The 15,181-nt window shown below is 40.1% G+C and overlaps 1 protein-coding gene across 2 annotated transcripts in view; it reads left to right on the top strand.

Annotated features, from left to right (window-relative positions):
* Positions 1 to 497: 497 nt before the first annotated feature.
* SLC12A8 (solute carrier family 12 member 8) overlaps positions 498 to 15,181 on the top strand; it is a 75,206-nt gene continuing 60,522 nt past the window's right edge. The window contains exons 1-4 of one of the 2 annotated variants that reach the window (XM_081936391.1): positions 498 to 556; positions 6,310 to 6,605; positions 9,092 to 9,238; positions 13,614 to 13,805. In XM_081936391.1, the coding sequence (XP_081792517.1) occupies positions 6,453 to 6,605; positions 9,092 to 9,238; positions 13,614 to 13,805 (492 nt within the window). In that variant the 5' untranslated portion in view covers positions 498 to 556; positions 6,310 to 6,452. Of the gene's footprint in view, positions 557 to 1,007; positions 1,030 to 6,309; positions 6,606 to 9,091; positions 9,239 to 13,613; positions 13,806 to 15,181 lie in introns of those variants that run through there. The other variant, XM_081936392.1, reaches the window with a different exon arrangement.

Raw genomic sequence — 15,181 nt, 5'->3', positions numbered from 1 at the left:
TCCTTCTGATGCTGTGGAAAATAGTTTGACCTCCTCCTCCTCTTTGTGGGACACTGCTATCAAGTCAGCCCTAGTCTTTCTTTTCCTCGGCAACTCCAGGAGGTTTGAATATTTCTCCTGGGAAAGAAGGAAAGAAGAGAGGGAGAAGCAGAAAGAAAGAAAGAAAGAAAGAAAGAAAGAAAGAAAGAAAGAAAGAAAGAAAGAAAGAAAGAAAGAAAGAGAGAGAGAGAGAGAGAAAGACAGAAAGTGAAAGAGAGAGAAGAAAGAAAGAAAGAAAGAAAGAAAGAAAGAAAGAAAGAAAGAAAGAAAGAAAGAAAGAAAGAAAGAAAGAAAGAAAGAGGAGGGCCAAAATAAGAGCAAACATCCTGGAAATCGCCCTTCCTGCCCCATAAAGAGCCACCCACAGGTCAACCCACGTGGCAGCCAGGAGGGAGGCAATCCAGACTGCCCAGCAAATGACGCGAGGAGGCTGCCTCGGTTTTTTCTGCACCCGGCGCAGAAGACAGGTGAGCGCTGGGAACCCCTGATTAGGATGGTTCGGGTGCCGCGATTGCAGGTGGGAGCGGGTCAAGCAAAGGGAAAGCCGCCTTTCGCGCCCATCTGAAGTGGGTGAGAAGCCAAGGTCTAAAGGGGGCAAGAGCGGGAAAGACTCATGCAAAGCTTCAGAAGGGGCGGGAGGCGGGTTTACCTCATTTCGGAAAAGGTTCCGAATGGGTCCGTCTGAAACTGGAGGGGAGGGAAGCTGGGCAACCGGGACAGGTGGCTCCCGGATCCAGGAAACCACCGCCGACGTCGTAGCGTGGGTTGGGTCTCTTTCTTGGCAGGCTGCCTCGTCACGGTCGGTAGGAGCCAAGCCCTCCCAAAGTGGCTTCCACCTCACACTGGAAAGGCTATGCTCTCCGCGTCTGCAGCGCGCGGGAGCAAGTTGACTGCGCGGATGAGGACGGGTCGTGCGAACCCCTCGCCCGCCTCTTCCCAGCCCGCAGTTTAAAAGTCTCCCCTTCAAACGCCCACTTCGAAAATTAGCCGGTATTTTGTTACACTGGAAGCCAGTGTTTCTCAATCTCGGCAGCTTGAAGATGTGTGGACTTCAACTCCCATAATTTGCCAGCACAGCACAGCTAGCTTGGGGGATTCTGGGAGTTGAAGTCCACACATCTTCAAGTGGCCAAGGTTAAGAAATAGTGCAGTCTAAGCAGTTGAATGGTGCAGTAACCATGTCTCTGGAAGATTTTATTACAGGTTTTATTATTTAAGTGCCTTAAAATGAACAAGGCTGCAGGCAGCCCTGTAAACTGGGAATTTAAGAGATCTGTAGAATTTTTTGGGGGGAGGGTGTATTGTGAATGTAGTGAGTAGAACATGATTGCCTTTTGTGCACACATTGTATCTCTAACAGAGGTGACCGTTCATCTATGTGAATGCTTTTGCCTATGATCACATACTACAAGCAAATACAACACATAAGACTTAGGAATTTTTGTTTTTACCCATGTTAACTTCTTCATTATTTTGGCAACTTTATTGGATAGGGTCCCTAGGTTCTATAACTGGGTTCTATAACCCAAGCTCTGATCTGTACAAGTACTGATCTGTCAGGCTTAGTATTGCCTATGCGGATCATCTCTCCAGATGTTCTTAAAGTTTGACTTCTTTCTATTCCCTTGTGCTTGCATTATTAGTTGAATTCCCATATCGCATGGTCACTCCCTCCCAAGGTTTCTGTAATTTCAACCCCTTCTGTAATTTTATTTCTGTTACTGATCATTTTGTTAGCGATAAGTTCAGTATGGCTAATCCTCTCGTTGCCTTCTCTGTATTTTGGGAGACAAAGTTGTCTGCTAGGTTTGTCAGGAATCTGTTTGATCTTCTACTAGGCTCAGAGTTTGTTTCCCAGTTGATGTCAAGGTAGTTAAAGTCCCCCATTATTATTATGGCGTGCTTTGCAAAGGCATCGTGGAGCTCAAATCAGAAAAGCCACCGATTATTGTATCTTGTTTCTAAGGCCATTCTCTTTTATCACTATATGGATGTGAAACCATTTTCACATTGGAGATTAACCAGTTTTTGTATTAATTAATTTAATTCAGCTTTTATATTACCTGAACTTTTTACTGCACAAGTAGTCTCTAAAATACATGTTTCTAGAATTGCAAATTTTGGATCCAGTTACTTGTTTAATATAAATTAAATATTGACAACCTGACTATCTGAAACAGCTATCCTATTCAGACTGTGCAAAAAATCCCTAAGACCATTAGATAGCAGAAGAGAGATACATCTTTCAGGTCAGGTGATACTCCTAGCATCAGGTAATAAACAGGCATAGTATTTTTGGTCATGCCTAAACAATAGATAATGGACGTGGTAGCTTAGTGTCTAAGACGCTGAGCTTGTCAATCAGAAAAGTTGGCAGTTCAGTGGTTCGAATCCCTAGTGCTGTGTAACGGAGTGAGCTCCCGTTACTTGTCCCAGCTTCTGCCAACCTAGCAGTTCAAAAGCATGTAAAAATGCAAGTAGAAAAATAGGGACCACCTTTGGTGGGAAGGTAACAGCATTCCAGGCGCCTTTGCAGTTTAGTTATGCCGGCCACATGACCACAGAGACATCTTCAGACAGCGCTGACTCTTCGGCTTTGAAATAGAAATGAGCACTGCCCCCTAGAGTCGGGAACAGCTAGCACATATGTGCGAGGGGAACCTTTACCTTTAAACATTAGATCTAATAACTATATAGACCATATAGATAAAGTGGCCTATCAAGATTATGCTTGCTTTTAAGCAGTAGAGAAACAGTAGAGAAACCAAGACAGACCTAATCTCACTAGGCTACCACTTTGTAAATAGGACAGAGAAATTAATATAAAGTCCATTGTGGACCAGGTCCTTGAATGGAGTCTTAAAGAGCACATTTTATCAGCGCTTGGAGAGTAATGCAACAATTAACAAGCGACTGCAAGGATTTTGCATAAACAGTCATGCCATGTTAACCTTATCTTCATTTCTGATTGACATATTATTTTATTAGATTGGGGAAAGTGCTGTGGACAAAGCATATCTTGATCCCATCAAAGCATTTGACATTAATAAAATGGTAGAATATGGTGCCAATGATAGAACTGTAACGGATTCATAATTGGCTGAATGATTGCACCCAGAAATAGTCACAAATGGCTTGACATTGGAAAGTTCTACTGTGCTGAATGCAACAGGACTCAGCCCTGGGCTCTGTGCTATTCAATGATTTATTAATAACCTGGTGGAAGCGGTTGAGTAAATGATTACCAAATATGCAGCTGATATAAAACTAGAAGTGGCCGATGCTTTAGAAGAGAAGGAGAAGATTTCAAAAATTCTAGACAGGTTTGAACAGTGGGCTGAAGCAAACAGGATTAAATTTAACACAGATAAATATAAAATCTTGGATGTGATGAGAAAAAAATAAAGGTACAAGTACAGATGGGGGGGGGAGAAGATCTGGTTTGACAGCAATGAATAGAATCTGGGTGTTCTAGGAGATCACATGGTAGGCGTGAACCGCCAGTGTGATGCACTTGCTTTTTTAGGAGGCATTAATAGAAACAGAATTCAGATCACAAGAAATAATTATGCCACTGTGCTTTGGCTTGATCAGTCCCTTGTGTTCAGTTCTGTGCATTGTAGTTCAAAAGGGACAGTGACAAACGGGTGAGTTCGGAGGAGGGATGCAAGATGGTGAGAGGATCAGAAACCAAGTTATTTGAAAAAGAGAGAGGTATGTTTAAGCTGTATTCGCAGGAATTGCTTTGACATCCTGAATCTCTTTGATAGACAAACAGAGAAGCTATGGAACAAACTTTAAAAAATTATTAAGGATGAAAATGAAAAGAGACTGCCAAAAATGAAAGTCTGGCCTCTCATACTCCATCAGTTGTTCAGAGCAATCTGGTCTTTACCAGCTAGTAGTTTTGCTCTGGGACTTTAGAGGAGTATTATAATAAAGCTAAATGCAGATGTGCGTATTTTTTTATTTGTATATATGAATGGGACAGCAATGGTAAATTATCACACACACACACACACATACATGCACATAAAATTGGGGAAAATCCCCTACAAATAAAAATGTCAGCAACATTTCCAAATTGGTGGCTGAACCCACATAAAAGATAAACTAAATAATACAAGATTGAAGCTGTTTGAAAACAGAAAACAAGTTTTAATACAGCTGTGTAAAACTATTGTCTGATGAAGTCCTGAGAAAAAAGGAACCTTCTGTGAAAAGAGAACATTTGTAAAAATATCAGCAGTTCAATGAGAGCTCCACAGATGTTTTGAAAGATTTCCAAAAGTTTATTGATAATAAGTAAACACGGTCAAATTCAGTTGAATACACACTTATTTCAGAGGAAGGCTCACTGCATATCACAGTAATCCCTACTGTTTCAGTATAGCAGAACCAGCCATTTATAACTTATTTGTAAGCCATTATTAGCTATAACTCCTTTATTTATATGTTTTATAGAACCACCCATCTCACACAAGTGATTCAGGGTAGTTTACAAAACACAGAAAATCCACCACACAGTATAGCTTAATCTAGTATGCGAACCATCTCTGAGTTTTATAGGATTTTTACATAATATATGGAGTTGGGCAGCTAATTTTTCTGAAAAAATCCTGTTTCAGACTAAATTCATATGGATTTCATGTGCATATCCTGTTAAAGAAAGGCTCGGCATCAGAAGACTCTGCCTCACAGACAGTTCTTGCTCCAGGATCAAAAGCCCTTGGCAAGCAATCATGTTACACCTTTAATAACTATCTTATCTGTTCCCTGGCAGCTAGGAACAGTTGGGAGAGAAAGAGAGAAAGAAGTCAGATATTAAAGTGAATGTTAAAGGAGAATTAGTTGCATCGGTCACTTTGGGCTTCTCAGCCATCCTTTGAAAATTGGTATCAGTTTTTCATATTTTTCAGAATACTAGAATAACTGCTTTCTGTACATGCATTTCTCTTCATGTGTTACTAGACTTCTTTTTCTGAATGCCACATCATTACAAATCCCTTGGGAACATAAAGCATTCCAATGGACGTGCCTAGAAATATTCAATTTCGTTTTGCTTTTTCTTGGAAGCATTTCACCATGCAAAATGAATGTTGGAAAATAACGGTGAAGCTTTTGCAAAATAAAATTTCTACTTGCAGCTTTCTGTTGGATTCTTTTTAAAAGCAGCCTGACATTTTACTTTCCTTACTGATTTGCATAATTTTTTTCCTTTATGTTGTAAGTTCATCATTCCCTGCTGCTCTCTTCCCTGTGTGAAGCCACAGTAACACTGAAAAAACAGCAAGGGTGGTGGTGGTGGCTGGCAAAGATTCTTTCTTTCCACTGGAGGGGAATAAGCACTGGAAAATCAATGAACCTTAACTGCTTCAATTTGGCTTCATGGGAAGTTTGCACAGAGTGCAGGAATACCTTTAACAATATGTGAGAAGAGCCTGAACTCAGCCAATATGATTTGTGAGCCCAGTTACCCAACACAGTTTAGTGCACTAGATATACTCAGTGGGAAATATGTAGGAAAGCAGCTATAAGACAGAAAGGATAAGGAAAAATATTGCCCCAATGAGAAGGCAAGGTGGCAAGATTTGAGCTTCAAGTTGATGAGCAGATTGTTCCTGAAGTGGAGCAATGGATCAACTCCAGATAGCCTGGAGAGGGATACTGGCAGTTCTAGTTAATATCTGGAAATCATAAGCTCCTTTTCCAGGTGTAAAAAAAGAGTAAATGAAAACATTGCTGTTCTACTACAACTATATGCTTAACAAAGTCTGTCTATCTGCTTTCCTAAAATTAAGAATGTTCTATTTTACATTCCTTTTATCTGCTAACTGATGGGCAGTGTTTTTCTTTAACACACTCTTGGGTGTCTCCACACGTAGCAGCTCTTAGCTGACTTTATGTGGGGTTGGAAGCTAAGTTGGGCTAGACCTGGTTAATTTTTGCATAGATCAATTCCCTGGTCTCCCTTAGGCAATTCAGAGCTATTGACAAGTCTGGGAAGTTGAAAAACATCCTGGAAAAAGTGCATATAGCAAACCCACACTGATGCCAAGAATGCTTAATGACTATCAAGCTTGACTTGAAGATCTATTTATTTTTCATGCTGGTGCATTGCAAGGCATTAGGGAAGTAAGTCAGCGCAGCGGGGAGAAGTAAAACCAGATCTAGCATTCAGATACTGTGGGTGCATAAGCCTTAATATTAATGTCTTCTTCAGGCTATCATATAGCACCAACAATTTATATTATGCTATTTTTATTCCAGTTTTATTCCTCCACTTCAGTGAAACCTGGTTGTGTCAACATGTGTTGAGGTGACATTAACCTGTGTTTCTGCCAGGCCTGGCTGCCATAAAGCCATGAAATATCTGCTGGGCACATCTTACTCCTACAGGGATTCATCTGGGCATGATAGTTGACCTCGAACGCTCCCTGCAGTGGCTTGTCTTTGTCATGGCAGAACCATCCAATGCGAAAAGTAGAACATTTCTGCCCCAAGTCAGGACCAGCATGAGAAGTGATGGGCATGTGCAAGAACTTTTTCTTGAAGAAGCCAAACAGGTATGTTAAGAAGGCTTATCTTTTATTTATCAACCGAGTTCTGCCTTCTGAGACCTTGCAGGACGAAGGGCATAATGGATTACAGCTAGACCTCGCCATACGACTATAAGAGAGCCTGCTGCTTATGGTCTTTTGCATAAAATGTGTCGGTCACATGATTGGCTTGATTTTCCAATGGTTGTTAAGTGAACGCTATGGTTGTTGAGGGAACATCACAGTCGTAAGTGCAAATCCATTGTTCACTAAGAGCACTCGGTTTGCTGTCAACCAGAACTGGCAAAACTGTTTTTTTCGGCAAAACCATTGCAAAATGCAATTGTGACTGCAGGATGCTGCAAACAGCCATGAATGTGTTTCTGTTGCCAACTTTCTGACTGTGTCAGCACTTCAGCTATGAGTCACTAAGTCCCCTTTTTCAAATGGGTTGTAACTTTGTTTGCTAAACAACTAGCTGTTAAGTCAAGGACTAACTATAAATACTTTCTCACATCATGTCATATCAATTTTTTGTATACACTATGAAATTGTATCATACTAATTTCTAGCTTTTTACAAAATAATTAGATCATCAATGTAAGGATATTTGTAAAAAATAGGTTGTCATCAATCACACCCAAGGGATTAATTATGCAATATTTTATTTTCCTTGTTTAAGGCCAAGAGAGTATTCTGCTCACTCGTAGTGTGACAAGTGCAAATGCTGAGCAAGATGACCTTTTGGTCAGCTTGTGTTTGTGACAGAATTCCAGTGCAATAACCATCCATAGAAACTTCCAATATCATTAATCCAGAATTTTTCTTGAAATAGAGTGGATTCACAATGCAATGCCCTCTACATGGGGCTTCCCCTGGGATGCGCCCGAAGACTACAGCTAGTTCAGAATGCAGCCGCGCGGGCCATCACGGGGAGTACCAGGTACTCCCACATAACACCTCTCCTGCGCGAGCTGCACTGGCTGCCTGTGGTTTTTCGGGTGCGTTTCAAGGTGTTGATCACCATCTTTAAAGCGCTCCATGGCACAGGACCTAGCTACCTGCGGGATCGCATCCTACCGCACACATCCCTGCGACCAATTCGCTCTCACAGGGAGGGACTCCTCCGGGTGCCGTCCACCAAGCAATGCCAACGGGCGGCGCCTAGGAGTAGAGCCTTCTCTGTGATGGGCCCAACCCTCTGGAATGACCTCCCCCCCGACATCAGAACTACCACCGACTTCCGCTCCTTCCGACAAAAACTAAAGACTCACCTGTTTCGATTAGCCGGCCTGGCCCACCCATAGTTTTATCTTACCTCCTGGCAGATATTTTAATTGGGAATTTCATGGGTAATGGGGTATTTCTAGGGGTTGTTTTTACATACTGTTCTTAATGCTTTACTTGATGGTACAGTTCTATATAGCCTCCTCCATTTATGTATTTATATATTTATGTATTTATTGATATGCATCCCATTTGTGTTTTAGCCTGACTGTACACCGCCCCGAGTCCCTTTTGGGAGAGGGGGCGGTCTAGAAATACGAAATAAAGTAAAGTAAAGTAAAGGTGGTACTAAACAGCAGACAGCCCTTGACTTCTGATTGGTTGCTCAGTAATTGAAGTTAAGAAGGGCCTACTTGGGGGTACTTCCAATGGTTGTCCTCCACCCATGGTCACGTGACCACAGTTCAGTGTTTTTGGCAACCAGGCTATATTGTAGCTGTTTGTAGAATCCCACAGTGACATTACTGCATTTTATAATGGTTTGGTCCCAACAGTAGCATTTACTCCTGGTTTTTGACCAACCCTATTTACAACCATCACAAATGGCTATCATGATGGGCAGGCTCCAATATGGTCATAACTTGAGGACTACCTGCACAATGGTTACATCTAGTACATATTTTGTGACTGAAAGCTGTGCAAAACATTTGTTTGTTTGTTCGTTTGTTTGGATTTATAGGCCGCCCTTCTCCAAAAGGACTCAGGGCGGCATACAACATTAAAAAACATACATCCCAAAAGTTTAAAAAAAATAAAATTTGTATGAATTGTTTCACAAAACATGTGAAAACCATGTAAAAACCAGAGCGGCTTAATGCTTCAAAAAGAGAATGTTCCTCTGTGATTCCATGTATTGCAAATGTCTTATTCAAAGGCTTTGCGTAGACCAGGAGTGTCCAAACTTGGGAACTTTAAGACTTGTGGACTTCAACTCCCAGAATTCCCCAGCCAGCTGGGGAATTCTGGGAGTTGAAGTCCACAAGTCTTAAAGTTCTCAAGTTTGGACACCCCTGGCGTAGACCTAGTGTATCTCCAGTCACTATTGGGTGTTCAATAAGCTATGATTAAGTCCTAGCTTATGTGCAAACTTAGATATAAAAAGCTTTGATGTGCATTTCTGGTACAAGGTATTTGGCGTGTATGGATTTTTCTACTTCTTTGCTGCCACAACTAGGAAGCTGATAAACTAAAAGTAACTTGCAAGGTTTTTTTTTTTTTCTCCTCAGAGTTATCAGACGCCTAACAAACCTTGGTGGAAAATACAACTTTTTGTTTGGGAACCAGTGCTTTTTGGAACATGGGATGGTGTCTTTACTTCCTGTATGATTAACATCTTTGGAGTAGTTCTCTTTCTACGGACAGGCTGGCTGGTTGTAAGTATATGGGATTAAGCAATAATTCATAGTGGTTCTTGCGCTGTGCGGTTTCATTTTTGCTGATCTTTGAAAAACACTGCGTGCACTTGTCCTTGACTTACCATCATTCATTAGCAAGCATTACAAAACACTGAAAGCAAGCAGTTCTTGCACTTATAACTGTTGCAGTAACCCCATAATCACGTGATTAAAATTCAGATGCTTGGAAATTGGTATGCATTTATGCTGGTTGCAGCAACCCATGGTTACATGATCACCATTTGCAACCTTCCTAACTGGCTTCTAACAAGCGAAGCCAATGGGAATAGCCATATTTGCTTAATGACCACATGATTTGCTTAACAACTGCAGTGATTCACTTAAAAAAAACACAGCCCAAAAAAATATCATAAAATTGTGCGCCCCCTGGCTTGGGGGGGGGGGGTGGAAATTCTGAAGTTAATTGTGGTCGTGAAAGGGGAGGAGTACTTCTATAAAAATTGCTTCCCTTAAAAAAAAATAAAAAAGCAAATTCCAGAACAAGGGGTGTCTTTTCAAGTAAAGGGTTTTTCTCAGACTTTTTTTTTTTAAAAAAGCATCAAATGCATATTGCTCTGCAGAACTATTACCAGCTGCTCCATCTGCAGTTATTGTTAGCTTTTTAAACAGCTTGTTAACCAATGCATAATGAAGAGGAGAGATATATCATTAGAATACTGACAAACACCTCATCCTACAACCAAATTAAGAATGCAATGGGGAGAAGACTGCTAAAGCAATGAGCTGTGTGATTAACATTTTCTCTTACTGCTTTTGCCTGTAGAATTAGATAATTGTAGATCAGTGTGCTGTGAGCATCAAGGTTATACCCTGGAGGCAAATAGGATTGTGTCCCGTCCCCACAAGAATCCCAGACATAATTTGTGCTCTACGTGGCTTTTATTTCATTTACTTAATCTTTGGTTGGACTATACTGTGACATAATGTGAATGTCAAGGATTTATATGTTGAAATAAGTGGAGGAACAATCCCGCTTGTCAATAAGATGCAAGGAATAGATACCCTTTTGATATATCTCCCATGTAATGAATTGTGCTCATTGTGTTAAAACCTGACTTAACTACAACAGCATTTCAGCTATTGAAAATGGCAAAACTCTATTGTCCCTGAACACCCCATGCATGATATTACCAAATGTTGACTTCGTTTGGTTAGTAACAACTTGCTAAATTCTCAATATTTAGTAGCAACAAGGGTGATACTTCAGCAGAATATATTTCTACCACTGATACAGCTATAACAGTTGTGGGAAACAAAATGGCTTTTGCCTGGTGTGTCGGAAAATAATTCTTAATGCTACCATTCGAACAACCAACCAACAAGAGAACCGGTCAGCTGCTAGGAATTTAAATATAGCTCCAAACGAACAACCAGCCACATGACCAACTGACCAAACTGGTACACAAGACATTTATAAGTTAAGGAGAATAGAACAAGAAAATCCTGCTGCTGATGTTACCTAGTCTGGTAACCAAAAGTTCAGAAACTAAATCAAAACATGATTGGAGAGCAAACAACTGCCAAGATCAGTAAACAGAGTATGGTATGGTATCCAGGTCAGTAAACAGTGTATTTTCAATAACCCAGTTTGTCTCACCTGGTCTGCATCATCTTATAAAATCATCAGACTTTGCTACAACGTCCATCCCTAGCCTTCTTTTAGTTCTTTACCAGGTTTTCTTAAAAAAATCAATCTTGCTGCAATAATTCAAAACTAGTTCAGAATAAGCTGCATAATATTGTGGCTGCAATATTCATTTACAAAACTTTATAGATAAAAGTGAAATGTCCATTTCTCTCAACAATTAAACACTCACAATTAAAATATGATAGAGTTTTTAGAGCTGTGTTAATATTTTGTTTTCTTCTCTGTTTTTCTATGAATGTAAAAATAGCAATAAAGTGTCTTGAATTAGTTGTAATGAAGCTGATTAAAAATAACTGTTCAGGTGAAACATGTTGCCATAGTGATATATTCTCCCAAACATTAAGGAATTTGGTATCATCTCAGGTAACAGCTGTAAAACAGTAATCCTATTCATTTTTTTAAAAATAAAAATCTAATATCTTTCTTTTGCAACATTTCCCCTGATTTTATTAAATATGTTGCCAGAATTATTGGGACGCATGGGTCACATTCAAAAGTTGAAACATTCATATGAGTTTGATACAGGGGTGAAATTCAAATTTTTTCCCCTACCGGTTATGTGGGCATGGCTTGGTGGTGGTGGTGGTGGTTTCTGTGACTGAGTGGGCATGGCTAACTCAATGTCACTTACGGCCATGCTCACTCAGTTACATGACCCCCCCTCCCCAAGCCATGCCCGCAGAACCCAGTAGGAAAAAATATTTGTATGAGAGCAAGAAGGGCTCATAGTGAATGCTGTGGCAGACAGAAGCCAAACTTTTCTCCCTTTATTCACAGCGGAGCTGCTGATCCCTTTATGTGTCCCCCCTGGCCTCCTCCCTCCCAGGGGTCAAAGTACCTTAGAGGGACAGGCTGCAGCAGCTCCGCTGTGAAAGGAGGGAGAAACGTTCGGATTGGGTGGGTGGGTCAAGCGGCTGGAAGGGCTGAGCGAGTGGCTGGAAGAGGTGAGCGGCGACTGGTCGACAGAGTGGGTGATCAGACAGGCATGGGCGGGGCCAATCAGGGGTGATTTTTACCAGTTTGGCGAACTGATTCAAATCATCCCTACTGGTTCGTCTCAACTGGTCTGATACGGTCAAATTTCACCCCTGGTTTGATAGGTAGGGTTTGTGTTAATAGAGCACTGTTGTTGATGGTGGAAATTGAATTTCCAAAATTCTACTAATAATTGGCTGCTATGCAAAATAAATTTAAAGAAATAGATAAACTCATATAAGATTCCTATTTCCAAGAACACGTGAGTTTATACATTGGACTCTATGAAAAGATCACACATTTTTCACTGCAAGTGGCAGAAGCTGAGATGGCGTAGACTCATCCTTAATTGAAATATTTCCAGCTTGGATGGTTTTACTATTTTTTCTACCTATGGCTTCTGTGTTTTCTAAATCCAACTAATTGTGGTTTTTCCCATGATCCATTGTTAAGCAACCATCACTTAGCAAATGCATGGGCCCAATTATATTCTTTCATTATAAAAGTCATTTTTCTGATTTTCTGATAAGCCTCCACTCAACGTTATTACTTATTCTGTTGCTGAATCCCATCTTATTTTTCTGTATCTTTTTTGCCAACCAATATCTACCCAGAATGCAGCTGCATTCATGAAATTCTATTTAAATTTCTTGCCCTGCTGTGTTCGATGACAGCTGTAGAAGATCAAGGAGAACTGGAGCCAGGACTCAGCATGTTCACATCTGCTGGTATCTAGTCCTTTTATACTCCCTCCCTAAAGGGCTATTTTTGAAAAGGAATGCATTGTTGCAGCTTGCATCATGTTTTTTTTTTAATTTATGTGTACTAGATATATATTTCAAATGGGCAATGAACCTAGAGTGCTACTTAAATATGTTGATGGTATAAGTATAGCCTAATATACACTGCACAAAGCAACAATTAGCCAAAAAGCTTAAAATCACTTCCCCTTCTGGAGAGCTGCTACAGGAAGGAACACCACGCCTGCTGGATAAGAGCAACACAGAGAGTGCTTTGAAGAAGAGCTAAAGGAAGCAAAAGGCTCGGATTTGTTCACAATAAGGATCTCTAAAGCTCAGAGGAAAAGTTTAAAAGATCACTTTGTTATTTACATCTACATGCTGGCAATACTTGGAAGTCCCTCTGAGGATACAAATGTGGAAATATAAGAACACAGGAAGATCACGATGTAGAACTCTATCTCTGCCGTGCCGAATTTTATAAGTAGATGCCTGTGAAAAAATGTACATGCAGGGAGAGTCTTGTCGTACCTGATTATTTCTGAAAAACTAGGCATATGTTTTGTTCATGAGAATGGTTTTCAGGAAAATTAAATGTTGCATGTTAGAAACCCTTCATGCTTAACCTTTCTTCCTTTGCTCAAGAAAGCTAATTTTTATGGATAGTTGCGGCAAAGGACATGTTTTTCAATTAGTCTTAAAAGAATCCCTGCCACTTTGGATATCCTGATTCATTATGAAAGTACAATTCAGTACAGGGAGAAGTGGTATGGGATCAGTGCGCAAGCTAATCTTGGGTATTAATTCATTGATAACAAACAGTAGTCTTTCTGTTTGAAGTAACTTCAGTGAGTTCACTTATGGATTATATATCAGCCATCTTCTCCCAATGGTTTGCTCCTAGTGTTCTGTAGTTATTAATTTATACATCATATTCTTTTTTTGCTTCAACCCTCCACTTCCATTTCAGGGAAACACTGGAATTATAATGGGCATGTTTTTGGTGTCCTTTGTCATCATGGTCGCCTTAGTAACCGTCTTGTCTGGCATTGGAGTTTGCGAACGATGTAGCATTGGAAATGGAGGAGTCTATTCAATGATTTCCACTGTCCTTGGAGGTCAGGTTGGAGGGACTATTGGCCTACTTTATATTTTTGGTCAGGTAAGAATGCTATTTTCTGAATATATGTATATGTGAATACACTACCAGTCATTAGCTAGCTTCATCTGAGTGCTCGGTCAAGCTAGGACATAGTCTCACTAGTATGCCTTTTGGTAAATTTTTAATGTTGTAACATCATGGCAGCCTTTTTGAGGATAAGCAATCCTTACATGGTAGCCACTGCCATAGCATACTATTAATTTCCCCCCATTAATTTTTCCCTTCAGGGCAATAATATCCAAACTTTGTTGTGTTAATTGAAAAGATACCTATTCCAAGAGAGAGCGAGAGCGAGAGCGAGAGCGAGAGCGAGAGCGAGAGCGAGAGAGAGAGAGAGAGAGAGAGAGAGTGAGTGAGTTCTGGTTTGAAAACTCTGGGGTGTGATGAAAGTTAATCTTGCTTAATTGTGACTTTCTAAAATACAGTTTTTCTTTATTGGAAAACTTGATGCAGTATGAATCAAATGCTACCTTCTCTTTGAAAGCCTGGAAAGTAAAGTGGGGATTTGCATATGATTCTATGCATGGGATGCCTTTTAATTTAAGATTATTCTTACTCCAAGCCTTGGATACCAGGTATTGTTCGAAGAAATGTCCCGAAAGAACATTTGAAAAACTGTAAAGAATATTACATTATTTGCTAAATCCCAAAGCTTTCACAAAATGAAATTTAAGTAAATGTAAACATTAAAACTCAAATGAAATGAAGCACATCCAAATTACCATGTTTAACAATTACACTGTATCCCCATAACTTGTAATTTTTCTCCTGAGAATTTTAATTGTTGGTGATCTGCTAAAAAACGGAATCTATTTAGTCAACATTTTTATTTAGTACACTGTTATTTAATATATAATATATTGTTTGTGGACATTTTCATTGGCACTTCCTTCAGTCTAATTTTTATTTACCTGAATGCCTCACTTACATCCATTTTTTAAAAAAATTAAAAACAGTGAGCAGGTATAATTTAATATTCATTGGTAATGTACTGTATATCCAGGGCTTAAAGGAATAATCTGTGGCAGCCCCAAAATCAGGTTCCCAGCAAGATTCTTAAGAAGCTACTGAGTATGATGATGAATTCCATGTCAGCCCAATTCAGAAGAAGCTCCAAATTTCTACACTGACTCACCTGATGTGCATGTTTCTCAGATGTCAGATAGAGCCACGGACTCTTTAGCAAGCAAAGGATGACCCTTCCAGCCTTCTAATCCTTCAGTTACACTTTGGGAATGTATGGAACAACTGCTTTCACCTAGCTTTTAACTTCCTGCAGTGAGCTCTCCAGGGTCCTGGCCATGCTTTGTTGTTCTTAAAGCTTGTTGATGTCCTTTCTCTGTGAATACACTACCAGTCATTAACTAGCTTCATCT

The sequence above is a fragment of the Natrix helvetica genome, assembly GCF_964273705.1.
Source record: "Natrix helvetica genome assembly, chromosome: 1".
NCBI classification, from domain to species: Eukaryota; Metazoa; Chordata; class Lepidosauria; order Squamata; family Natricidae; genus Natrix; species Natrix helvetica.
Note: the sequence above shows the minus strand (reverse complement) of the source record. Positions and strands in the feature narration are given on the sequence as shown.